Source organism: Myodes glareolus, chromosome 19, assembly GCF_982192425.1.
Source record: "Myodes glareolus chromosome 19, mMyoGla1.1, whole genome shotgun sequence".
NCBI classification, from domain to species: domain Eukaryota; kingdom Metazoa; phylum Chordata; class Mammalia; order Rodentia; family Cricetidae; genus Myodes; species Myodes glareolus.
The window spans coordinates 47,055,581-47,081,298 of record NC_142044.1 but is presented as its reverse complement, the minus strand read 5'-3'; the positions used below and the strand labels follow the sequence as shown (position 1 = coordinate 47,081,298).

Sequence of the window (25,718 nt, the reverse complement as noted above, 5' to 3'; positions counted from 1 at the left end):
GTGATAAAGGCAACCGTTGATTTTCATCTGTGAATAACAAGCCGGTTCCCATGACAGTCAAAGCGGTGCTTATGTTATATTAATATTTATTAGCAGCTACCGATGTTGGGGCTCACTCGTTATCTGAGCCACACATCACAGCAGTTCTGTAAGGATGCAGGAAAACCACAACCCAGATGCAATTAAACCGCTGCACTCTGTGCCTGTGTCTGCCAAGGCTGGGCCACATAGAGCGGAGGTAAGAAAGCAACCATCCTCTGCTCAGCTCCCCCTTACCCCCACCCTCCCCCTCCCCGCTTCCTCGACCCAACCAGAAAGAGGAATGTGCCTCACCTGGGGCCTCGGAAGCTGGAATCCTGGCCCTGGGAGCAGATGGGAGCAGGCATCCTCCTAAACAGCCAGAAAAGCAGAGATTTTGAGGTTCTGCCGCTGACATTCTGGGAGCTACACTCAGACTCCAGTGTCCTGTGCCTGGCACCTCCCCGCCAGCAGATTGACTGAGGTTATAGGGAGTGTGCTGGAATATTAAGTGTTCAGGATCCAGTCCCCAAGACCTTCCTGCAGGGAAGCTGGGGTCCAGGCAAAGTCTGACCCTGTGACACCATTGCTATGCTGTGCCCAGCCCACAGTCTCTGCCTGTGGCACTCATGCTGTCATTTGGAGCATAGTGGTCAAAGTCACATGACACAACCCAGAGGGGTCAGATGGCCCAAGGGGCAGAAATCCTTATCTGTGTGCCTGGTGTGACAATGTTCCATGGGCCCCTGCCCATGTAATGAATGAGTCTGAACTCTGAAGGGCCAGCAATATGTCCTGGGCTCACCCCAGGTGCCTTGGCACACATCCCGGCCTCTGCTCCAGATGCCAGCCAATGGGTACTGCCTCACTGGCTGTCCTAGTCACCTTCTGTTGCTGTGACGAAACACCATGACCAAGGCAACTTCTAGAAGGGAGAGTTTCTTTAGGCCTATCGCTCCATTCCCTGGTGGCAGAGTGGAGGCATAGCGGCAGGTGGGGGAAGCTGTGGGCTCACATCTTGACTGCCAAGCAGGAAACAGAGAGAGAACTAATGGCATCTAGACATCTCTCAAAGCCTGCCTCCGGTGGCATCCCTCTCCCAGCCAAGGCCACACTGCCTAATCCCCAAATAGTACCACCAGCTGGTACCAAGTATTCAAATGATAAGCCTATAAGAGACATTCTTATTCAAAGCATCACACTGGCCTCGCCTCTCCTCCCTACCCACCCTCAGTACACACTCTGAGGGGAGAACTTGTCTTCATCTCCACCAGGACACACCTTGTGCCGCCTCCCCAGGAAGAATTTAGGGATCTGGCAGGGACAGAGACCAACATCCAAATATGTGCAGTACACCTTGTAACAGTAGCAAGATTGTAGTTATAAAGTAGCAATGAAAATAATTTTATGGTTGGGGTCATCACAACACGAGGACCTGTATTAAAGGAAGGTTGAGAATCATTGCTCTAGAACTGTAGGGGAAAAGGAGCATTTTTTCTAAGTTGACCAAACCTCTATGTTAGAACTCGCTCTTCTGGGCTCTGGGATCTTAGCCTATAAAAAATTTCAGGGAGCTTGGGTCTCATGATCTCTAAGCTGTAGTCTGTGGCTCTGACCCTTGAGCCTCCTGACTGGTTTGTGACTTAGGGATGGGAATCCAGATGTGTTTCTCTGGTGACTGCCAGAATAGGGCAGTCATGGCTGTTGGGCCCTCATCGCATCATGGAACTCAGTGCTCTGAAGTCACGAGCAGGAACCATACCATGTGTCCCTGGGAGGCAGCTCAAGGCCACTCACACAGCAGACAGCTCCAACCCCAGCGTTCTCTGTCCCATCTGGATGCTATGGTGGATGTTGCTATGGAGACCCCCTCCTGGCTACTATCAGCCAAAAGCTTCTTGCATTGGGACCTTGCCAGTGTGGCTTCTGATGTCCCGTGTGCCACCTGAGGCAGTGCTAGCCACCACCTAGCTGGAGTTTGAAGGAGAAAGTAAAGAGATCATTGTGGGTCTGGAGGAGGGGCTCCCACACACAGTATATTTAGTCAACCTTCCTCACGGGGACCCTTTTCTTCACCAGAATCAAGTAGAGAAGCTCCTTGTATTGTCATTAAGGTTTGCATTGGTCTGGAGCTTGGAGAAGGGCCACACAGAAGCCATCAGAAGTGGGAAAGTGCTGGGGGCACGTTAACAAGAGGGTCTCGTGCCGATAGCCTCAGAGATGAGAGCCACACTGGCCCTGTCAGCCACTGCAGTGAGACAGAGATAGTGAGATGGAACCAGAGGGTTCACACCGGCTTCCAGCCTGGCAGACTGGCTCCCACTCTGTCCCTAGCTTTGTGTTGCTGTCGTGAGGTAACCAAGAGAGTTTGTAAGGGAATGGGTGTATCTAGCTCATAGTTCTGGGCATTCAGGTCCAAGATGACTTTGGGCCTCTTGAGAGCACGTGGGGCACGTGACAGAGCAGAGCACTTCCTTCTGGCCAGGAGAGAAAGCATAGATGCAAGAGAGAGAAAGAAAGGGCCCCACAGCCCATTAGGTTATGTCCCCAAAGACCTAAGGACCTCCTGCTGAGCCCCACCTTCTGCAGGTCCACATTTCCCCAAGACTGCAGCACCCTGAGACCAAGCCTTTCACACAGAGACCTTTCCAAAGGAGGTCAACAGGGTGGGTTGACCCCAGGTTGCCCTGTGTCCTGCTCAGGCCTGGGGTGATGTTCCTCTCTCCCACACAACTTCCTATTGTCCCCTGGTCCCGTGGCTGTGTAGTGACCATCCCCACAGGGCCACTCCCTTTAGTCTTCGTGGTACAAGCATCTTTCTGTGGCCATTGGGGCCACCAGCACAAAAACACTAAGTGGCCCATTGTAATTGGTGTCACAGCAAGTCTGTGCTTGCTCCCTCCTTCATCCCTGCCAAAGCTCATGAGTCATTCGCCAAAGACAAGTTTTTCCAAAGTCACGTGAGCTTCTGCCCCTGAAGATGGAAGGGTCTGCCCGAGCCTGCCTCCCAGCCACGTGGTAGCTTCTCCGCCCTCTCTCGGACTGCCCATGGGACTGAACTAATACAGGAAAGTTATCTTTGACTTTTATGGCCCCTTTTCCCTCTATTAAAATGCTCAGAGCTATAAATGTCGTCATCAGCAGCTCATTTATCTTGACAGAAGTGTGGCTGTAAGTGAGCCAGCCTCTGAAGCGACTGCTTCTGCTGCATCGATAAATTCCAGCCCGGAGCGGAGAGGTCAGTCCTCGCAGACAAAACGCCTTCTCGCTTGTTAATGAGCGCTTTATGAGGCTGTGGAAGGATGGACGCCTATGTAAGCTTCCGCGCTGAGTAGTGCGCACCTAGAGTCCTTGCGGCATCAGCTAGGGTGAGCCTTCCGTGAGAGGTGGCAGGAATGTTCTGGGAGAGCTCCTGCCATGCCCAGAAGCAGCAAGATACTGGTACCCTGCTTGGCAATGTTTGCTACTGACTTTTCCCAGCAGCATGGAGACTGGACGTGGGCTGAGAACTGTCAGGTCTCTGGTGTTCCATGCAGTGGGTCCCACAGTACAGTGCAGAACCCCATCCGACGCACGGGACACTGTACTTAAAGGCACCTTATATTTAGTTCCCTCTGAAAAACAGCCGGGCACCCCAATTCAGGTCATGCAGCTGTGGGGTTGGGTGGAGTTGACCAGGTTCTTAGTTGAAGTATCCAGCAGGCTCTGTTGTGCAGACTTCCTACAGCCTACAGGATACCCCACCCCCACCCCTTATGCAGCTAGCTAGCTGACTGTGTCTTTTGGTCACTTAGAATCAAGCAGAGTGGAAGCAAAGCTGTCCCTGTCCTTGCCCCACTGAAAGCTCTGGATCTCTGCTGAACCTTGATCTTTCCTTGCTCTCCTGGCTTCCCATTCCTTCCTTCCCCTGAGTGTAAATTACCAAAGTGACAGACAGACGCTGCCTCTGTCACAAGTCAGGAAAGAAGGCTGGACCCGAAGCAGAAACAAAGGCTTAGGACCACAGGCATTGGTGCTTACTGAACAGAGACAGCCAAAGAAGCACTCAGAGATGACGGGTCTGCATGGAAGCACGCACCTGCGCCAGGGTGTTTTAGACAGGGTCTCTCTGTGTCGTTCGAACTGCCCTGGAACTCACAGAGATTCTCTTGCCGCTGCCTCCCTAGGGCTGAGGTGAGAGGCATGCACCGTTATGCCTGGCAGTCCCAGCACTTGGGAGGTGGAGGCAGGAAGATCCCAAGTTCAGAATCATCCTCAGATGGCCAGTGCAAGGCCAGTCAGAGGAACACCTGGCGCACACACACTTGTACATACGTGTGCATGTGCAAGTTTGTAGAAACTTCCCTTTAACAGGGAAGCCAGCATACAGGAACGTTGACTGTTCTCTGGGCAACATTTTCCTTTTTCTTGCTCTAGCTTCCAGTTTTTCTTAAATGAGGATAGACTACTTCGGTGGTTTTAAAAAGCAAAGGAAAAACAAGACAGTATCATATGGAGAAGAGTAGAGTTCGCCATCTCTGAGCCCGTGGTCCCAGGCTGCTGGAATCTGATAGCTGCACTCTCTGTCTTCCAGGCTTTGGGAACCACCACTGCAGTGCCTGTCACCGGTCCTCAGGTCAGCTCCCTGCAGAGGTTGGCCGGGCAAGGAGCAGCAGTGCTACCTCAGGTAAATGTCTGTCTGTCCCATGTCCGTCCCCAGCCCCCCGGCGCTGCCTCTGGGTTCCCCTTTAGGCGGTGCCTCCCTCCTCTGTCCCCTCTGTCCGGTCATTAGGGGAAACATTTAGTTCAGCATTTTCACAGTGAGGAGTCTGGTTTTTCCAACAGTGAGAAATTATGAAATCCTTGAGTAAGCCATGGCCAGGAATGTTGGTGAAGGAATTAAGTACAGCCAGCATCAGCCATGGCCAGCATCAACCAGCATAGCTACTGCCAGGCATACTGGTTCTCAAAGCTTTTCCATGCTGGGTCACACGTGGTGTGTAATTGATAATGAGTCTGTCTGAGGGTCTAAGGAGTGCTACGGTAACACCTTTCCTGGTAAGTGGTCCAGGGTGTGGGCCCTGGGTCCCAGCCGAGATCCCCAGATGGACTCCAGCTCTGGTCAAGTCACTTAGCCCTTTCACCATCTTGGATCTCCCTCAGAGGGCCCAATGGCTCTCTGCTGTGTCTGTTGGCCTTGGCGGTCACAGGGAGAACTTATGCCTGCACCCAATACATAGCAGACCTGGGTGTTACTGCCGAGTGCCTTTACCATCGATGGCTCGGCTCTGGTGAGTGCCTGCTATGTGTCTCATACCTGCATCAGGGTCACTGGCTACAGAGATGAAGACAGTGGCTGGTGGTCTTTGGACTATGGGGCTGGACAGATGCCCCTGGCTCAAGGATAAGAGGAAGCTCTTGTCCAGGAGGTAAAGCACCCCTCAAACTCCCACCCTTTCCAGAGTCCAAAGGACCTTACCCCTAAGAGGGTTCAAGCCTCCAGGATATCTCAAGGGGGTATGAAGGGCCGATGGGAAGCTCCGAGATGACCTGTCCCATGCTGAGGTCCACAAAGGGCTCCTGGGATAGGAATATTGTAGATCAAAGTTGGGGTGAACCCCAGGAGGAAGGTGCAGAGTGAGAAACCAAGGCAGAGATCCTGAGAAGACCAGAGTTTTCCTCCCGAGGGGGAGATGAAAGCAGGCAGTGATGGGGGTCCTTGCTTCAGATATCAGGCCACAGCAAGAAAGGGGCTCGAGGGGCTCTGCCCAGGTCCATGCTGTTTCCTCTGGGGCTTCTGCTCCCCAGGCAGCCCTCCCTCCATTCCCTACCTCCCAGCAGTCCACACTGCTCCCATCCCCACAGAAGCACAGACAGGCAACCGACAGGCACCTGTGCCCACGTGTTCACTCCCCACTTCCTCTGTGCGCCCACCCAATGCTTGCAGCACCTGGGCTTCTTGTCTCTCATTCAGCCCTTACTGTCCCCTGCCCAAATCCTCTGTTCCTGCCTCGGGTTTGCTGACTGAGAGGTGCCTAGCATATACCTGGGCTTATCCTGCTGGCCTAGGAAGTTTGTAGGAATAGAAGCAGACCCCGAGAAAGGCCAGCAGCAGGTTGAAGCTGTTCCATCGGGATCTGCTGGTCAGGGTCTCCACGTGCCTGAGGGGGATGTCATGCATTCCGAGATTCCCAAATATTCCCTTGTGGTGAATGACCTGTGTTTAGGCCTGGCTGAACCGTTTTCAGTGTCTAGCACCTGCCCCGTGGCTATTCACCACGTTTGGTATGAGTTAGGGAGTGTCATTTGGTCAGTGTTACAGTGAAGGTGACCAGGAAGAAGCCAGCACAGTGTCATCTCCCCAGCATCCCTAGGACATCATCTGCCCCGACTGGTCCTCCTAAGAGGCAGAGAACAGCTCATTCCCCAGCCGGCACTGAGGGGTGGCAGGGATAGAACTCGTCCCTCATTTCCTCATCATGTGGGTGGCACTGTGCCTAGTGTCTGGGGACTGGTCCTGATACTGGACAAGGACTTGGCTTAGTCAGGCTGGACACATTACCCAACTATGGTACGGCCCCTAAGATGGGGAGGGCCTCATTCGGTTTGCTCAGGGCCCACTAGCGCAAGAGCTAGGAAGGCCATCAGAATCGAGGACCAACTTATGTCAGGCAGTGCAGGATCTCATAGCCATGATGTTTGCTGACCGCAGCACACTGAGTCCTGGTGACTTCCCCCAAGAGTCAGGTCCAGCGAGATCTCCCCAGTGTCACTAGAGCAGAGCAAAGAAGAGTGGAAGGGCCAGCACACGGCTTCAGCCGCCTGGCTCAGGTCTCTCTGCCCTAATGACAATGATATCGTTACCACCATTCTCCTCAGCTAAGCCTCAGTCTCCCTCCGTGGAATGGCCAGGACACACTCCCCATGGCCTCGGTTTGGTTCACATCATGTCCCTTCTTAAGCCTCATTTTTCTCAACTCACCTGGACTATCTGGGCGTAGAGAGACTTCACTTGAGATGAGGTCAGGAGTCTGCAGATCTTGACAAGAGGGTTCCAGCACCCCCAGTGCACAGGTGAAGACATTAAGTGGTGTCTCCAAGACCACCCATACACCCTGAGATCCAGGATTGGCCACACAAGCTGACTGGAGCCATGGTCTCTACTGCAGGTGACTGCCTGCAGCCCCGTCCCACCTCCATGTGTGTGGGCTCTTTGGAGTGATTGGTGCTCAATACCCAAGGGCTACCAGCTATGTTTGTCAGGGAACTGCAGGAGCCCCGTGGCTCAACTGGGCCTGCACAAAGGCCATGATCCCAGCATTTGTGACACTGGGGGGCTTTGTGTGTTGACTTGGTTCCAGCTGGGCTCTGTTTTGGGCTCCCATCTCCTCCACCCCTCACAGTTTGCTCTCATGTGCATCAGAAGGGACTGTAGCCTGGGAGCAGCTTCATCTGAGCCCAGGGGTGGATGGGTGGGATGGGATGATAACTCAGTGTACAGCCAAGCAAGGGAGATGGTGGATAGAGTAGCCCGAGCCTTGGGGTCAAGGTCTTGGCTGCTGGGAGACTCAGAGCAGGATTATCCAGGGTCCCTTCCGCTCTAATGTCGGACTCAGCTTGTCTGCTTGAAGTTTGCCCCACTGCCGTGCCTTCGTCAAAAGCTTGTGTCTCTGTCTGACCACACACTGGTCCCTTCCTCCCAGGTTAGGCCAAAGACTCTGATTCCAGACAGCCTCCCTGTCACCCCAGGCAGGGACCGGCCACCCAAGCAGCCCCCAACATTCCAAAAGGCCACTGTGGTCAGCATCAAGAACCCCAGCCCAGCCCTCCCCACTGCCAACAACACCGTCAACCATGTGCCAACACCCAGCAGCCAGGCCCAGGCCCTCACCGAGCCCACCGCCATCACCTCACCCCTGAGCAGTGCCGGGGTGGCCTATGCCATCATCTCCAGCTCCCCCAGCAATGCTGCCACCATCACCCCCAGCACCACCGTGCCCGTGGCCAGCGACAGCATCAAAGTGCAGCCCCTCCTCATCAGTGCTGACAAAAAGGTGAGTTGCCATCACTGCAATCCCCCAGGGGATGTGTTGCATGTGGAGGCTTGTGTGGGGGCTGATGCTTAGGCAGGGGAGTAGCTGGGTGGTGGAATAGTCACATGGCCAAAGAGTGAAGGGGAAAGACTCAGGTGAGTGTATGGAGGGAGTATGAACCAGCCATCAGCAGGATGAAAAATGAGTGTGAGTGGGGCAGGAGGTGTGAGCAGTTGAGAGTGTGAATTGGATGGAGCATGAGCATATGGCCAGGGGTGCAGATCTGTTTAAGACTCAAGAGAGGAGGCCGGGCGGGGGTGGTGCATGCCTTTAATCCCAGCACTTGGAAGGCAGAGGCAGGCGGATCTCTGTGAGTTCGAGGCCAGCCTGGTCTATAAGAGCTAGTTCCAGGACTGGCACCAAAAACTACAGAGAAACCCTGTCTCAAAAATCAAAAAAAAAAAAAAAAAAAAAGAGAGAGAGAGGAGAGCGAATGAATGTTAGCATGAGCGGTGCTACGAATAAGTGATCGACTGAGTGACTGTAAATGTGTAAATTAGGGGGCAGGTGGATGGGTATGGGACAAATAAATCTGGCTGAGAGAACTGCTAGTCACTAATACAGGAATAATGAACTAATAACACGTGGCTGAATGGGTAGCTGCAAGAGAGTCTGGTGCTGATACTCTGTCTGATGGCAGAGTCAAGTAGTCAAGAGCTATTTTATGCCCCAGTTGCCTGGATGGGGCAGGGCACGGAACTCCTTGATATCTTGTGAGGAATTTAGTTTCAATGCTAAAACTAAAATCATCTCTCCATGTCCTCTAGAGCGCTCCAAAGATTGCCCTGTTTGAGGCCTTTGGGGAAACATGGTAGCTCCTGTTTTTCCTCTAGACATCTTTTCCTTGGTTCCCTCTGCCTACTCTCCAGCCTGTAGCTGAGATGTCTTTCCATTTCCCCAGGCAACCCCAAATCAACTCTGCTTCCCAGTTGATGCCTCAGGCAGGGAAGGCATCTAAATGCTCCCAGGCTCAATCTACCTTTGAGCTGAGAGTAAAGAGCTAGCGCCCCCTGGAGGCTGGCATTGCCAGTGTGTTCCCTGAGGCTCAGGGAGGTACAGAGTATTCTCTCTGGGGCCACATAGCCAGGGAGTGGTAAGAGTTGCACCCAGGCCTGCTTGGTTTGTAACCCTGGCCATTTCTCACACAAATGCCCTCATGGAGGTAGGGATGGGGGAGAATATTTGGAATCAAGGCCCTGGACACAGGGCAGCCACCTGGTTCCTTCCTCTGTGATATACCTTTCAGGACCTACCTGACTCCTAACTGCTCCCTGCATCTCCATTACTGGACCCCCTGCCCCTCTCATCCTTCCTGCGTCTTCCAGGTCATCATCATTCAGCCTCAAGTGCAGACGCAGCCTGAGAGTTCAGCAGAGCCCCGGCCACCCACGGAGGAGCCACCTCAGGGAGCTCAGGCCACCAAGGAAGATCAGCCCCCCAGCCAGGAGAATCCTGAGGTAGTGTGGCCTGCTGGAGGGACCTACCCCTTCTTGGCTTTAAGACCAGGCTCTTTGCAGGGTTGGGACAACTTCATTAGGAAGCTCTTGACTGGCTGTAGCTGCCAGAGCAGGGCTCACCCAGTGAGCTGTGTCTGCACCCTCTGTTCTCTGGGCTGTGCAGGCAGGGTAGGGCCATGGTCAGCACGGATTCTACCACCTTGCTGCCTGACTGAGTGTCAACAGTGTTGCTTCTTGTCTAGTGATTTGTGGACAGACAGGAGCAGTAAGGCCTGGGTTGCTGGAGGATTCTCAGTTGAACCGCTGGTTCAGGGATGTTATCCACCTTCCCCACTGGCTGTGAGCCTTGTTCCTCTCAGGACTAAGCCCAGAAAGGGATGCTTTCCCACCTTGGGCAGCATGCGGCCCCTGCCTCTGTTTCCTGTTTGTGTTCAACCCTGGAAGCTTGAGGGATACAGAACAAGACCAGTAGCTTTGTAGAGCTCAGATACCCTAAGAACTTTCTAGAAGTTGCACGTGACACCTCCTCCCACTCCCTAGAGGAAGAGGGATAAGTGGAACCATTCTGGTCACCTGCGGTCGTAGAGCGGGGCAACAGCTGACCAAGGACCTGGCTTTATTGGGTGTTTGTCTTGTGCTGAGGCTATACTCTCAGCCCCATGTCACCGAGAACATCCCTGCTCTGCTGTGGTCTTCTCCACATGGCTCTCCTCACTCAGACTCTAATGTCCTTGGTCAACCCTCGTCCCACCAAAGTCCAGTCAGCGTGATGCCCTGCCCCCAGCTGATCCCACACCAGCAAAGTCTCCCCTAGGTCCCCAGGCTCCCGAGCTCCTGGCGCCTGCAGTGACCTGTGGTCCCAAAGACATCACTTGCTTTCTGAGCCTTTTGTCCTCCCTCAGCGTTCACACTTGGGTCTGCCCTCCACCGTGCTCTGTGATGCGAGCAAGGAGCCCAGGATGGGCAGATGTGGTCTTTGTCCTGGGAGGCTCCTTTCTGAGGGCAGAGACTAATGTGACTACAAAGGCTGCCAAACAGGGGTTAAGAAACTTCCAGTGAGCCGTGAGCCACAGGAAAAAGAACAGAGAAAGGCTGCTTGAGGGGATGAAGGGGGCTTTGCATAAAGACAGATATGATGGACATAGGTCAAGGGAATGCCAGAGACTAGAGGCAGAGGGACTGGCGGGGCAGGTGGAGGGTACTGTGTGGGCAGTAAGGGCTTGAGCCTCACAGATAGGTCAACGGGGCTGCAGATAGCAGGTAACTTAGACAGATGACAGACCCTGATTCCAGAAGACTTAAAACCAGACAGCCAGGGTGGGTTTTAATCCTTAAATGTGGGAGCCAGGGAGTAGATGGGTAAAAGAGTAATCTGGTTATTGTCCTTGCTCGTGTGCAGTAGGCCTTCAGGGGCTGAAGAGATAGCAAAATTGATAAAGAGCTTGCCTGTCACGTACAAAGCCCTGGGGTTGCTAAAAATCCATAGTACTACATACCCTGGGTATGGTGGTGGTGCCCACCTCTAATCCTAGCCTGGGGGGTAGAGGCAGGAGGACTCATTCAAGGACATCCTTGGCTACCTAGTGAGTTGGAGTCTAGCCTGAGCTACATGAGACCCAGTATACACATGCACGTGCTCACACACACCGAGAGAGAGAGAGAGAGAGAGAGAGAGAGAGAGAGAGAGAGAGAGAGAAAGAGAAAGAGAAAGAGAGAGAAAGACCACCATTGGGTTGCCTGGAACATGAAGCTGCTATGTGGGCCACATCTCTTTAATGACCCCAGCCCCAAGTCCTATTGCGTCCAGCCTGTGACAGTGTCTGAGCACCATGTATGTACATGGTAAGGCCCTGGCTGACTTGTTGCCTGTAGCCCTCGCCTACTCCTGTCTCTGCTGCCTTGAGGTTTGCAGCATTCTCCATTCAGGAAGTTTCTCCTGGCGACATCTCCTTGTTCTCTCTAAGTGCATCTTAGTCAATTATTGCGCATTTTTACAATTAGTATAATTATATCTAACTGCGTAATTAGTGTAAATACTCATAACGGCATAAACAGAACAGTCAAAACACGCCCTGGTGTAGAAGCCCTTGTTAAAGTTTGAGAGTTGGGCAGCGTAGGCCTGCAGCAAGAGGCCATGTGCCAATCAGGACACTGAGCGACAGCCTCCAGGCACCTCGCTGAGTCAAGTGGGACCCCAGGCCATTGCAGGCCACAGATTCTGGGTTTTGTGTGGTCCTCGGGATAGAGCTACACTCCACCCCTGAGCTGTTATACAACTCCAGCCTTCTTTAGCTTCCTCTTTAGAAACTGGGTCTCACTAGCTTGCCAAGACTGAACTTGAACTCATTCTCTCTGTTGCCCAGGAAGGACTCCAACTTGCTTTATTCCTGTCCCGGCCTCCCTGGTAGCAGGATTATTAGCCTGTGTCTTAGCGCTAGGCATGGACGTCAGTTTTTGTAAAGAACCGGAACAGCTGGTGATGAGGCCTGCAGACCTGGCGAGCCTGCCAGGAGAGTGTTGAAACGGCCCAGAAGTTATATAGCAGCAGGAACGTTGGGTGGCCAGCAGCTCAGAACGATACCTGGACACTTTGAAAGGGGTGTTTTGGTGGCAGTTGTGAGGGGTGGGGGCACAGGATGGAGGGTACACACAGCCTGTGCTCGCTGTAGGAGGTGCCCCTATATGGTTGGATGTGTCCTCACAGCAAGCAGCTTGTGTGCCCAAAACTGCAGCAAGCCTGCTGCATGTGCCTAGGTCAGAAATAGTCTCTGGCAGAGCCAGGGTATACCCAGGCTACCCAGCCCTGCAGCTGGGAACCAGAGATCCCACCCTCACTGTGGGCAGCTGAGTCGGGGCATGGTGGGCTTCTCCAGCCGAGTCAGGGCATGCCCAGGCTACCCAGCCATGCAGCTGGGAACCAGAGATGCCACCCTTACTGTGGGCAGCTGTGTTGGGGCAGGGTGGGCTTCTCCAGTAGAGCCAGAGCATGCCCAGGCTACCTGGCCCTGCATCTGGGAACCGGAGATGCCACCTTCACTGTGGGCAGCTAAATCAGGGCAGGATGGGCTGCAGTCAAGTTTCTCAGGACAGTACTGCAGAGGCCAGCCACTCTGCCAGGGGTTGCCTATGGTTTCCTCCCTCACGGGTTCTAAACTTTCTGCAAAAAAGGTGACAGGTGTGAGAAGCCCCTATTATTGAACTTGCAAGAGACTATAGGCCTGGTTCATCTCCTTCATCCAAGTCCTTACACTTCCAAGACATTCCAAAAGGCCAGTAGAGCTGGGTCTGGCCTATCTTACTGGCCCCATTTATCTATGGCTTGTAGGGAGCTCCCAGCTCAATCTGTATCAAAAATATTAAAAGAGAGACGGGGTGGGGGGGGATTCTGGAAAGTTCAAAAGGCAGTGCTTGGATTTGCTGCACTCCAAGCACAGCCCAGAATCCTGGCATCGAAGTGTGGGCGTGTCCTGCCGGAATGTAGTTTCACAGATCTTCAGGCTCCCTCACTTCCTGCGTCTCCTCCACCATGTTGCATCCAGACTGAATGCACACAGACATCTATCTCTGCTGTCAGTATTCCCTAGAGAGCACAGTGAAACAATGATTTATTTGTGGTTCCTGTCACATCAGGCATTCCAGGCTGTATCGAAGTGGTTTAAAGTATTCAGGAGGTGTGTGTGGGATTTATGTAGTAGACACTGTGCTGTTTTGAGTAAGGGACTCAGCCCAGAGGCTTCTGGCTTCCACTAGAGCCAGGATAGTGTGCACCCTGTGGGGCTCCATCTTCCACGCTATTATCCTTCCTCCTTTTGGTCTCTTATTTGCTCAGATGTCCATTTGCTGAACACGCACACTGCAGAGCCCACTCCACGGGCACAATGGTTTGGGAAGTGGCACCCATCTGTCTGTCTACTCTTCCTCTGCTTAAGGCTAGAGCCTCCTGCAGGCTGAGATCAGCCTTCTCATTCCTCAAGGGTACCTGTCATCTTGTCAGCCCCATACTATTCTCTTTTAAAGTCTATTTGAACTGGGCAGTAGTGGCACGTGCCTTTAATCCCAGCACTCAGGAGACAGAGGCAGTTAGATCTCTGAGTTCGAGGCCAGCATGGTCTACTAGGACTAGTTCCAGGACAGCTAGGAATGTAACACAGAGACACCCTGCCTCAAAAAACAAAATAAAACAAAAGCGTATTTGAGGACTGTGTTATCCGGCCCCATCACAGGCTCCTAGCTACTCCCAGAACTTCCCTACATTGATGTTGAACAGTTTCTGGGTATCTGAGCTCCCCAAGTTTCTGGGGCAGTGGCTGCATGATTGGGCATCCCCAGGGGATAGCCCTGTGGCTCACAGACTATTTCTTGGCTGAGTCGGATGAGAGCTGGCGGCTGTGTTAATGCCTCTTTATCCCCTTTCTTTTCAGAAAATTGCCTTCATGGTAGCTCTAGGCCTGGTCACAACAGAACATCTGGAAGGTAATGATGGGGGCAGCAGGTGGAGTTTGGTAGATGGGACTTGGTGGGGCCCTAGATAGAAGCAGCAGCCTTCAGGGTAGTACCCCAGGTCATGGTTGTACCCTATCTAGATGTGAGGCTTTTAGGAACCCAGCCCCAGGTAACGGGGGGCACAATCATAAGACGAGCCAGAGAAACGCCTGGCTTTGCGAATCCCATGACTGAACATGCCTCACATGACATTGTCATGTTCTTGTGGAGGGGCCTGACCCCACCCTGGAGGCTGCACAATAAAGTAACAGGGGTTCTTGTCCAATCTTGCCATTCACTAATACATGAGGGCTGATGTTTCTTCTTTGGTGTTTGGTCCTGTCTCTTCATCTACAACATAAGGGAAACCATCTCTTTAAGCTTATTGGGTTATGAGGAGTGAGGGAATAACACTTTCCTAACATGCAGTTGGCCTTCACTTTGAAAACCTCTCTCCATGATCTGGGATCTCACAGTATTTATTTAGATCCCCATCTTTTCCACCAAGGCCTCACAGAACCAGGGCCTCACTCTGCTGCTGCCATCCAGGGGTCCCGAGAGAGGGGGGCCTGTCTTAGTCACTGTTCCATCGCTGTGATGAGACCCTATGACCAAGACAACTTAGAAAGCATTTAGCTGGGGACTTGCTCACAGTTTCAGAAGCTCAGTCCATTATCATCATGGCAGGGAGCATGGCAGCAGGCAGATGTGGTGCTGGAGAAGTAGCAGAAAGGTACATCCTGATCCACAAGCAGAGAGAGAGAGAGAGAGAGAAAGAGAGAGAGAGAGAGAGAGAGAGAGAGAGAGAGAGAGAGAGAACCTGGGCTTGGCATAGGCTTTTAAAACTTCAAACCCACCCCCCAGTGACACACTTCCTTCAACAAGGCCACACCTCCTAATCCTTCTAATCCTTTCAATGAGTTCCACTCCCTGGTGACTAAGCATTCAAATATATGAGCCTCTGGGGGCCATTCTTATTTAAACTACCACAAGGGCCTTATGCTGAGGAGTGTGTCCCTGTACCATCATCCCCTACCTGGCACTGATCCTAAGTCCACCAGAGCCATGGTCTAAACAGTTCCTGGAGGCTCTGACCTGCCCTGACCTACTGGGTGAGGAGCCTGTGACTGCTCTGTCTGCCTTTCCAGAAATCCAGAGCAAGCGGCAGGAGCGGAAGAGGAGGAGCACGGCTAACCCCGCCTATAGCGGCTTCTTGGAGACCGAGGTGGGACTCTTGGGCACCACCCCTGGGGCTGGGAGAAATAGTGTAGAGCCCCATGAGCCCCTCCCCCTTCTACGATGAACATTTGATGGGTCCAGATGAGCCTTTGGACCTTGGCCAGCTTTCTTACTGTCTTCTTGCCCATCCTTCCTAACCAGAAGCCTTCAGCTGAAGCAAGGCGTGTACTCTCACTGAGCGTACACACCTGTCACACAGCAGCCAGGAAGCTGAGGCAGGATTTTTAGCTCCAGGCCAACCTGGGTTACATAGTGAGACCCTGTCATAAAACAAACGCTGTCTGTTGGAGTCCTAGCAGAGGCCACTCTGAGTATCAAAACACCTGCTGGCCACAGGTAGTGCGGGGTCCCTCATCAGACTACTATGAAAGGCCCATGGACAAAGCCCGGCTACGCACTGATGCGTTTTACAACACAGAGCCCACTGTGGCTTGTCCTCCACTGGGGCGGCTCCTGAGGTGTCTCTCTGCTCTGATGGACTGTACCATCTCAGGCCTGTGCTCTCTCAACCCCTGGGCCTGGGCAGCCGGTGGGCAGCAAGCAGGGTCCTCTAGAACAGCAGAAGCTCCTAATGGCTGAGCTGTTCTTAGGCCCCACTTCCTTTCTTTAGGATGTAGGTCCTACATCCATGTCTCATGAACTTGAATTTAGCTGGGAAGGGGAGCCCTGGTATCTGTCTCTCCCCCATGCCTTCTACATAGGGTGTCTGCCCGGTCTCCAGAGCCGGATGTCGGGCTGTCCCATAGGGCGTTGTAGTGACCTAAGAGTGCGCACGAACGTTTCTTTGGCTCTGCTTTCTGCCCCTACAGAGGAAGCGGCTGGCCTCCAGCTATCTCCACAACCCCCTGTTCCTGACAACACGAGGTAAGTGCCAGCCAGAGCCACAGCTTCCACAGACCCACACCCTCCCTGAGCCCGGCCTCTCCACTGTTCTTTGGGGCTTCATGGAACCTCTGCTCTTGGGGCTCCTGGGGAAGGAGGAGGGCCACTGGAATCGGCTCCATCTCATTAGATACAGGCACGGTGGTGGGGACTTGCTACCCTCCAGAGTTACAACGCTGCTGGGTGTCGAGCTCAGAGACCCAGGCTGAAGATCGCCGTGGTAGGGCCGTCCGCCAAAGGGCTGAGCGGGCAGGCCACAAGGTGTGTAGAGGGTGCCTCTGCTTCCCTGCCCCTCTGTCTACAGCCTGAGCGTGAGCCCCATGCTGCCAGTTTAGCCATGCTGCCTGCCATTAAACAGCTCTGGAGAGAGCAGGCCTCATCTCCCAGCTGGGCTGGGCCTCATCCCAACCCTGCCCTCCCTCCTGGGCTGACTCTGAGCAGTTGAACAGCCTCAGTTAATCTAGGAGTACTGGGTGCTGGGCCCAGTTCTGACAGGCAAGGACATACATCCCTACTTTCAGTAGGGTCCTTTCTCCTGTGCCAACCATCTTCCACGGCTGGGAGCCTGTCTCTCTCATCATAGTACTCAGGAAACTGAGGCAGGAGGATTGCTGTCAGTTTCAGGCCAGCCTGACCTAAAGAAAGACTTTGTCTCAGAAGAAAAGAAAGAACTACCAGTAGTTTTGGAGGGCAGGATTGCCTCCCTGCATCTTGGGATTCTGTGTAGCTCTTGGCATCAGCCACTCCTTAGTTGCTGGACCATTGATCTACACAGTGGGCCTGTAATGCCTGCTGTAGTTGGTGGACAGTTCCTCCCAGGAACAGCATCGTCAGAGATGGTTTGTCTAGGAACCTGGAAGGAAAACCCTGCTTGAGTCTCTTACTGTGTGTGGTTTGAGATCATGGCCTAAAATACGAAGGGTTCACAGCCAGAAGGAGCTGGAAGCAGGTTACTCCAAGGGGTCCTATGAATTCTGGTTTTGTCTCTGAGGCACCTCCCTGTGCCAGACGTGATCCTCATGAGTTCAGATGCTGTGAGCCTGTTCCCACGTAGGTCCTGGCCAGAACCAAGGCAGAGTCTTCCCTCATCACATGGTTCTGAGAACTCCGGCATCACTGGGCCTTGTGATACTCCCATCATGCTCTAGGGCAAGAACTCTGCCACACCAAGCCAGTGGGACCCCAGCCATGACCCATGCTTCTCCCAGTCCCTACTAACATCTTCTCCACCCTTCCTCCCTGTGCTAGCCAATGAGGACCCCTGCTGGAAGGTATGTGACCCCCATCTTCACATGAAGGGGTGTGGGACATCTCTCATTGGTACCCAGAGCTTTCACAACACCAGGCCTGCTTTCCTCATGCCCTCATGCCAGGCTGAGCCCTACATTACTGCAGAGAATTCCCCCCTGCCTGGTCCTGAGGGTGTTCATGTTGTACCACCTGACCCTGGTTCTGCCTGGCTTTTCTGTGTGACCCTTGGCAGAACTGGCCATTTTTAGTTCTCTGTTGCCCATCCAAAGGGCTGGTTCCCAGGGTGTCACCCTGTGTGCCCATTATGATCCTGTAACATCGCCCACCGACAAAGCCCGCATTTCTGTTCCCTGAGCTGGTCAGAACCTGGATCCTGAGCATAACCTCTCACTGACCTATTTCTTTTCATTTACTTGATTTATGGGCTATGTGTGTGCGCGTGCACACATGTGCACCATTGTGCAAGGGTAGAGGTCAGAGGGCAACTTGCGGGGCTCCGTTTTCTCCTTTCATCACATAAACCATAGGGATGGATCTCAACCCCGGCATCAGGTGCTTTTGCACTCTGAACTCTCTCCACAGCCCTTCCCCAGTTTCTAATCTAATTCCGAATGAACCTCGTCCCACACACTCACACGTGCATGAAACTGCTTACAGCCTGCTCTGGGTGGCCACAGTGCTTTCCAAGGTCACCCTGCAGTAGTAAACACAGGTGCTCAGACCACACAGACAAGGGGATGCATGAGGTGTGGAAGACTCCCCCTTTTCCATAAGTTCCTAGTCCCGGAGGGGCCTTGGCTTCGAGTCAGGAGGCCTGGCTCCACTCCCATTCCCCTCCCTGTGTGACCCCAGACCAATGCTTCGCCCTTCCTGAGTCTTTGCGCTGGATGCGGGATACAAATGAGAGACTTGGAGGCCTCCTTTGGGGACACCTCTGGTGTCCAGTCGCTTGCGACAGGGGCCGTCCCTTCCCACTACTTCAGTGCTGGAGTCGGAAACTTGATAGTCTCACAGACCAGGGCCATTGTCAGTGGCTGGGCAGGTGTGGGTCATCGGCAGAGCTCCCCTTGGTGCAGCCAGCTGGTGGGCTGGGGAGCACAGTCCCTAGAGCTTATCCTGAGGCCTCTGGGAGGGACAGAAGGGCCCTATCCCATACTGCACTGCAGGACAGCAGGCATGGGTGGGGTGCTCTTTGTCCCACCCAGCACCCAAGGGACAACTGTTCTTATCCCCGTCATGGATATAGAAACAGGTGTGTGACCCACCCAAGTGGCAGGGGTCCTTACTAGATGGGTATGCAGTTGAGGGACTAAAGGTATAGCTTGTATCAGGCTACTGTCCCCGCCCTGAGGCAATGTAAGGAGGAGTCATTGCTGCAAGGCCCTGCTACATGGGAGGCTTGCTGCTGGGGCCTGCTGTGTGACTCTCCAGTGCTCAGTGCCCTGGTCAGAGTATAAAGGAGTGCCCTGGAACCGTAACCATGGGGCACACGTCTGACACTCTCACCCTGAAGGGGAATCTCTCTCTCCCACTCTCTCAAGCTGCCTGGGCCTGACTGAAGCGCTTCCTGCCCTCCTTTCTCTTGCAGAATGAAATCACCCACGATGAATTCTGTGGTGCCTGCAAGCGAGGAGCCAACCTTCAGCCCTGTGGCACCTGTTCCGGGGCCTACCACCTCAGCTGCCTGGACCCGCCTCTTAAGACGGCACCCAAGGGCGTATGGGTCTGCCCCAAGTGCCAGCGGAAGGTGCGGGCAGAAGGGCTCACACCTTGCCACTGCACATTTGAGACAGTGTTCTGGGTGATCCCCAGAATGGGTGTAGCAGGTGCACAGGAGAGTGACGAAGGGGTCTTGAGCACCCATCCCTGGCTTCTCCAAAGGAGAGAAACCTAGAAGGAAGTCTCTCATTGAGCAGCCCCAGTGGACCAAGAAGATGTAGCTACTATTCCCTGCTTACAGTTGGGAATCTGTGACTCAGAGAGCATGCCTCCCTGGGGGTGCATAGCCAGGATCTGGTCTCAGAAAGTTCTGGGACCTGTATTCTTATCATCCCATCTGCCCCACAGGCCTTAAAGAAAGATGAAGGTGTGCCCTGGACTGGGATGCTGGCCATTGTGCACTCCTACGTCACCCACAAGACAGGTAAGGGTCCCTAGGAGTGGGAAAGGACCCCTGGGTTCAGATGGGACCTTGTGGGGATGCTAGGCATGTACAGGTTCTTCTGAGCCAGAGCTCGAGAAAGGGGTGGCTGGGGCTGGTCCCTAGCAGAACATTCGTGGTCCAGCTGTTCACCCGCCCCTCCGTGGGGCTGGCCTCTCTCTCTCCCCCAGTGAAAGAGGAAGAGAAGCAGAAACTGCTGCAGCGGGGCAGTGAGTTACAGACTGAGCACCAGCAGCTGGAGGAGCGGGACCGGCAGCTGGCCTCAGCAGTGAAGGTGAGCGCAAGTGGGGCGGGTCCCTCGTCACCTGCTCACCGAACCCACAGACCCACAGCTTCAGGGTGCAGCTCTGATGTGGACCATGATAGCTTACCAAGCGTTTGGGGACATTCTGAAGCTCCCTCCTCTCAGCTGGGACCTTGGCAAGGCCCTGCATTTCTGAACCTCAACTTTGTCCTCTATAAAGAGAACATAGTCCTCTGTAGATTGATAGGCAAAGGATGAAGATGATGATGGTGGAGGTGATGCATGGTGATAGTGGTGCTGATGGTGGGTGGTAATGGTAGTGATGGTAATTGCGGTAGTGATGGTGATGATGGTAGTGATGGTGATGATGGTGTTGGTAGTGGTGATGGTGGTAATGGTAGTGATGGTAATTGTGGTAGTGATGGTGGGTAGTAATGGTAGTGATGGTGATGATGGTGTTGGTAGTGGTGATGGTGGTAATGGTAGTGATGGTAATTGCGGTAGTGATGGTGGGTGGTAATGGTAGTGATGGTGATGATGGTGTTGGTAGTGGTGATGGTGGTAATGGTAGTGATGGTAATTGCGGTAGTGATGGTGGGTAGTGGTGATGATGGTTGTGGTGCTAATGGTGATCATTATGGTGATGATGGAGATGTCAAATGATGCTGACAGTAGTAGTGACGGTAGTCCTAATAGTAGTTCTGGGCCCTGGAGGAGATTGGCTTTTCTGTTTTATTTAATTAATTTATTTTTACAGTACAGGGGATTGAGCATAGGGTCTCACGCATGTTACACAAACACTTTATATCCCATGCATGGAGGATGGGCAGGAAGGAGGGGGTCTAGAGGTGTGAATGCATGTACAGGTACACATACTTGTGTGCACACGTGTTGAGGCCAGAGAAGGCTGTCAGATGTTTCCTCTGTTGCTCTCCACTTATTCCCTATGTAGGGGCTTTATCACCAAACCTGATGCCTGCCATTTTGACTTGGCTGTTGAGCTTGTGAGTTCCCAGGATCCGCCTGTCTCTAACTCCCAACCTTGGGGTTACAGCCACATATGGTCATGAGTGACATTTATGTATCAGCTGGGGATTCCAACTCTGCGGCTCACGCTGCAAACACTCTTACCCACTGAGCCATCTCCCGCGTTCCTCCTGCATTGAGTGGTGTTTTCCTTAGCAATTTGAGACAAGGTCTTACTAAGTTGCCCAGGCAGGCCTTGAACTCACTGTCTTTCACCTTCATCTGCCCAAGGGTCTGGGATCTAAGGCTGGAGAAGCTCTCTAAATGCAGTGCCTCAATAGTCAGGATTCTAGAGATCAGAACTGATAGCATGAATCTATGAAGACACATAAAGGGGCTCTGCTAGAATGGCTTACAGACTGTGGTCTAGCTAGCCCAACAATGGCTGTCTACCCACAGGTCCAAGAATCCAGGAACTGTTCAGTCCATGAGGCTAGATGTCTCAGCTGGTCTTCAGTATATGCCAGAATCCCAAAGTAGTCTCTGAAGCCAATGAAGAAATGGACTTGTCAGTCAGAGGAAGCAGGAAAGAGAGCAAGCTTCCTGCCTCAATGCCCTCTATATTGAGGCTACGAGCAAAAAGTGTGACCCAGGTTAAAGATGGATCTTCCCACCTCAAAGATCAGGATCTGAGAGAAATCCTGTCTCAAAATCAAACTAAAACAAAACAAGCAAAAAAAGAGCAGGATTTGAAGTGGGGTCTTCCCACTTCAAATGATTTAATTAAGAAAAAAATAAATCCTTCACGGGTATGCTCTCAGCCATTTGGGTTATAGATGTAGTCAAGGTGACAATCAAGAATAGCCATTACAAGTCCACCCCTCAGCTTGACACACAATTATGTTTCCTTATGTCCTGCCTAATTTCCCAATGAAAACAATAACTAGAACTTAAGTACATATAACATGATATTACTATCCCATGCATATGACCGGGTCATAATTATGCGTAACATGACATAACTGTCCATCATATAACCACAAATCCATAGAATAGGAGTTACTGTCCCTAGAGGAACACTCTTTTAGTATCTCAACTTACATATGATAACCACTGATATTCTCTTAATTGATGTTACTTGATAAAGAAATGTTCATATTCTTATCATATTCATGATATTACGTGGTAAAGAAATCAAGGAAAGAAAACACAATATCTGTACAAACAAATACTTTCTTAACGAAATATGACAGAAACACTCATGTCAACTACAATTCTCATTTCTGCAGCTGGTCACGTGGCCTTAGCTAGGGTAACCACCTTCCTCCACTACCCATTTTGCATGTCCTCCACCCTCAGCAAGCACTTTAGCAGGTTTTGGCTCTTTTCCTGGAGGAGTGACCAATGCTTTCATTCCTGAAGGGTCTGTGCCTTTTGTCATCCTGCCTGGAGTATATTGTTGTAGTCTTCCATTGATTTAATCACAGGACATGATAGCACCAAGAGATGCCCTAAAGGGTTTCCTGCACCCCAGACATACCCTTCTTACCTCCATTGTGGAGAAACAATCCAATTTCCCATGGTAATCTGGATCAATCACCCTTCCCTGTTAGCTTAAGGGCATCAAAAGCCCAAGTGGCTGGAGGTTGCGGGGTGTGTGTGTGGGAATATCTGAGCTTCCAGTTCAGTGGAATGTTTGTTGTGGCTCCTGGCAGAAGTGTTCCCCACTCTGGAACCAAAACTTCCAGGCCAGCAGAAGGTGTGGCCCAGAATAAAGGTGGATCTTCTCACCGCGAAGATCCGGATTAGAAGTGTGTCTTCCTACTTTAAACGATGTAATTAAGAAGAAAAATTCCTCACAAATGTTCCCATTTGTTTGAGTTTTAGATAAATCCATATGTGATCAAATAGACAACTAAGAATAGCTATCCTAAACCCTATAAAATCCCTGATTATCCATATAGTGTAAGGGGTGCCCCAAAGAGATCAATATTACACTGGCACCACTTGGCCTAGAACCATGGTCATATGACTCTAGGCCTCAGTTCCACCGCAGTGTTGTCTCTGAGTGACACACAGAGAAGCTGGCAAGTCTGTGGGCTTCACTGACTGCTGCTGGCCCGGATGGACCATCAACTTCAGGGGCAGGCATTCCTGGAGCCAGCATGCCACTCCAATCCTTTATTTAATTCCATTTTGTGTGAGGCCCTTGGGCTGTTTCAGGTTCTTCTGGGGGTTGGGAGGCTTTGTGGAACAATGTGGCTGGCCCAGGATGCTGCAGAATCCAATTCTGAGGCCATCTCCAACACTTCTGTTCTTGACAGAAATGCCTGGAGCTGAAGACAAGTCTCCTGGCCCGCCAAAGGGGCACACAGTCATCGCTGGACCGCATCCGGGCCCTGCTGAGACTGATCCAGGGTGAGCAGATGCTCCAGGTCACTATGGCAACCACCAGCCCCACCCCGCTTCTGGTGGGGCCCTGGACCAAGCCTTCCACTACCACCATGCGCACTGCCCTCCAGCACCCCCAGAGCCACAACTGACCCCAGGGACCTGAATTACAACTCACGGAAAGTTACTGGGACCTTACTCTCAAGACCTGGGGGATCTGTCGGCCTTAATTCATAAACTCTATGAATTTTAGACAAAAATAAACTAGACAGAGTGACGGAGAGAAAAAGGAGTGAGCTGGGCATCCCAGAACCAGAGCCAGAGCCAGAGCCAGAGCCAGCATGAGGTAGATACCTGTACCAGTTGCTAGGTCCACCTGAGGACCAGATGAGGGTGTCTCAGCCCTCACCCCGGGCTGGCATGGCCAGCTCTCTCATTGCATTGTCCCCCTCAGGAGAGGAAGACTTTAGGTTGTGGAGAATGAAGCAGACTAGGCCATACACAGCCTGTGGGGAGGCAAGCAACAACAGCTAGCTGGTTAATGGGATGTCAGGGTGAGCCTCTGGTACGAGAGAGGATAGCTAACCTAGGTAGTTCTCCAGTGGCCCTGGGGCTCCCTGTGACCCGCTGGCCCCTAATCCATCAGTATTACTATGTTGAAACTCAGTCATTTAATTAGACAAGTGACAGGCCAGCTTGGGCTGCCCAGCCTGGCCTCTGCCTCATTCTTCCCTGGCTCACGCCCTTGCTGCAGCCCACTTCTTCCTATTGCCAATCTCTGGAATGTTCCTTCTGGAGTTCTGGGTTAGACAGAGCAGTCACCCATCATGGGAGGGAGGCCCCTGGCAGGTTTCCCCTCATAGTGGAAGCCTTTAGCGCACTCTCCATGGCAGGAGCTGCCAAGCATCCTGCCCACTTCTTGCCAGTTAAAGACACTATGCCAAAAAGAGCTTCACACTTCTTGTATAGCGTTTTCTGTTGTACGATCCGTAATGTGAACTCGCACCCCGCCTGCCTTCCTCTGCACCTGGTAGTCTCCGCTCCAATACAGAAATGAAGTAACCTCCCCTGAGAGGGGCCGGATGGAGCACCCAGAAGGGATCTAGAGATCCAGCGGGGAGGCAGAGAGGGTGGTGCATTTGGGGGCCTGACCTTTGGAGACTCCAGAGCCCTCCTCCTCAATGCTGTCTCCTCGTTTGCAGGGAGTGCAGGTCCCTAAGCACCCTGGGGGTTCCTGCACCTCTGTGAGCCATGCAGCCCACTTTGCAAGCCCCACCCCGTCCTGCGGGACACAGCACAACCCACATGCGATCAGGAGCCCCAGGGCTCCCCCGAGCATATCACATGGTGCCGAATTGCAGCGGGCACTCGTGCCCGCGCCAGGGCCACGGCCGCACACTTGTGCCCGCAGACACACGTGCAGAGTGGGAAGGCTGGCTGCGACCCCACCGCCAGCTACTGTCCCTCCTGTCATTTTTCACGACTCCGGGAGAAACTGTGCTGTAGGATACAAATCTATTTTAATACATGTTACACTGGGTTGAACAAGATTTTTATATTCTTTTATCGATGAGCGGCGTGCGCCTATATATTGGTTACGCATTACCGTGCGGCTGGTGACGTAACTGTCTTCAGGTTCTTCTTTCGTTGGTTTGATTTGCTTCTTGGATGCATTGAGTTTGATTTTGTAAGAAACGTGGGAGGATATGGAAGTTGGACCCGGGATGGGGAGCTGCTGACGTGTCTTGAGACTTAGTTTTTTTGGGGAGGGTACCAAGGAGGACCGTTCAGTGGATAGTGGCTAGAGAAAGTGTTTGTCTTAAATATACCAGTGTAGTTTTTCCTTCCATATGATGCATTAAACCCAATTTCAAAGCCTGGTGGTCCTGTGTCCTTGCTTTCAGTGTGAGACTCTGGGGAACCCTAGAACAACTGCGTGGGTTTCAAAACAGCTAAAAGTCACGTGTGCCCCACTACCCCAAAGGAAATCTGAGAGGCGACAGATTCATCCATTATGAGGATCACCTGAAATAGCTTGGCTGGTCTCTGCAGAGCGCCTGGGGCCTCGCTCCCTCAGGCTTCTCACCTTGTCCTCTCCACCCACTCATTTTGCCTCCTGGCCGTATGAGGCCACTGCTACCTCAGTGTTTTCTTTGAGAGCAGGCTCCTGGAAAGGCAGATCACCAGCTTGAGCTCCAGACCCTTCCAAGGGGCTTGAATCAGCCTGGAGATCAGGGCTCACCCGTGTACCTGCCGCTGACCTCTTGGATGCTGCGTGTGGAGCTGGGAATAGAAACACGCATGCGTGCACCCCCACATATACACATATGCACGCTCATGCACTGTAAGGCTAGACAGACCACCAAGCTGTAGCTTGTACATGTTCACTGTAGCTATGGCTTAGTGTGATTTCTCAACGGGGAGCACACAGTTTGAGGGGGGCCCAGAGTTCAGCTCTGCCTGCCCTGTCTCCAAACTTTCCACCCTTCTGCCTCCTGGACAATCTTCATAACCTTTTTCCCGGTCTCCAGATCTCTCCTGTTCTCTAGCCTACC

At 52.6% G+C, this 25,718-nt stretch overlaps 1 protein-coding gene across 3 annotated transcripts in view; it reads left to right on the top strand.

Annotated features, from left to right (window-relative positions):
- Phf21b (PHD finger protein 21B) overlaps positions 1–25,043 on the top strand; it is a 67,395-nt gene extending 42,352 nt beyond the window's left edge. For 2 of the 3 annotated variants that reach the window (XM_085678525.2, XM_085678523.2), the window contains exons 3-13: positions 4,592–4,684; positions 7,701–8,051; positions 9,416–9,547; positions 13,969–14,020; positions 15,178–15,254; positions 16,078–16,132; positions 17,399–17,421; positions 18,990–19,148; positions 19,469–19,544; positions 19,733–19,836; positions 23,097–25,043. In XM_085678525.2, coding sequence (XP_085534651.1) covers positions 4,592–4,684; positions 7,701–8,051; positions 9,416–9,547; positions 13,969–14,020; positions 15,178–15,254; positions 16,078–16,132; positions 17,399–17,421; positions 18,990–19,148; positions 19,469–19,544; positions 19,733–19,836; positions 23,097–23,315 — 1,341 coding nt within the window. In that variant the 3' untranslated portion in view covers positions 23,316–25,043. Of the gene's footprint in view, positions 1–4,591; positions 4,685–7,700; positions 8,052–9,415; positions 9,548–13,968; positions 14,021–15,177; positions 15,255–16,077; positions 16,133–16,280; positions 16,412–17,398; positions 17,422–18,989; positions 19,149–19,468; positions 19,545–19,732; positions 19,837–23,096 lie in introns of all 3 variants that reach the window. The other variant, XM_085678524.2, reaches the window with a different exon arrangement.
- The last annotated feature ends 675 nt before the right edge of the window (positions 25,044–25,718 follow it).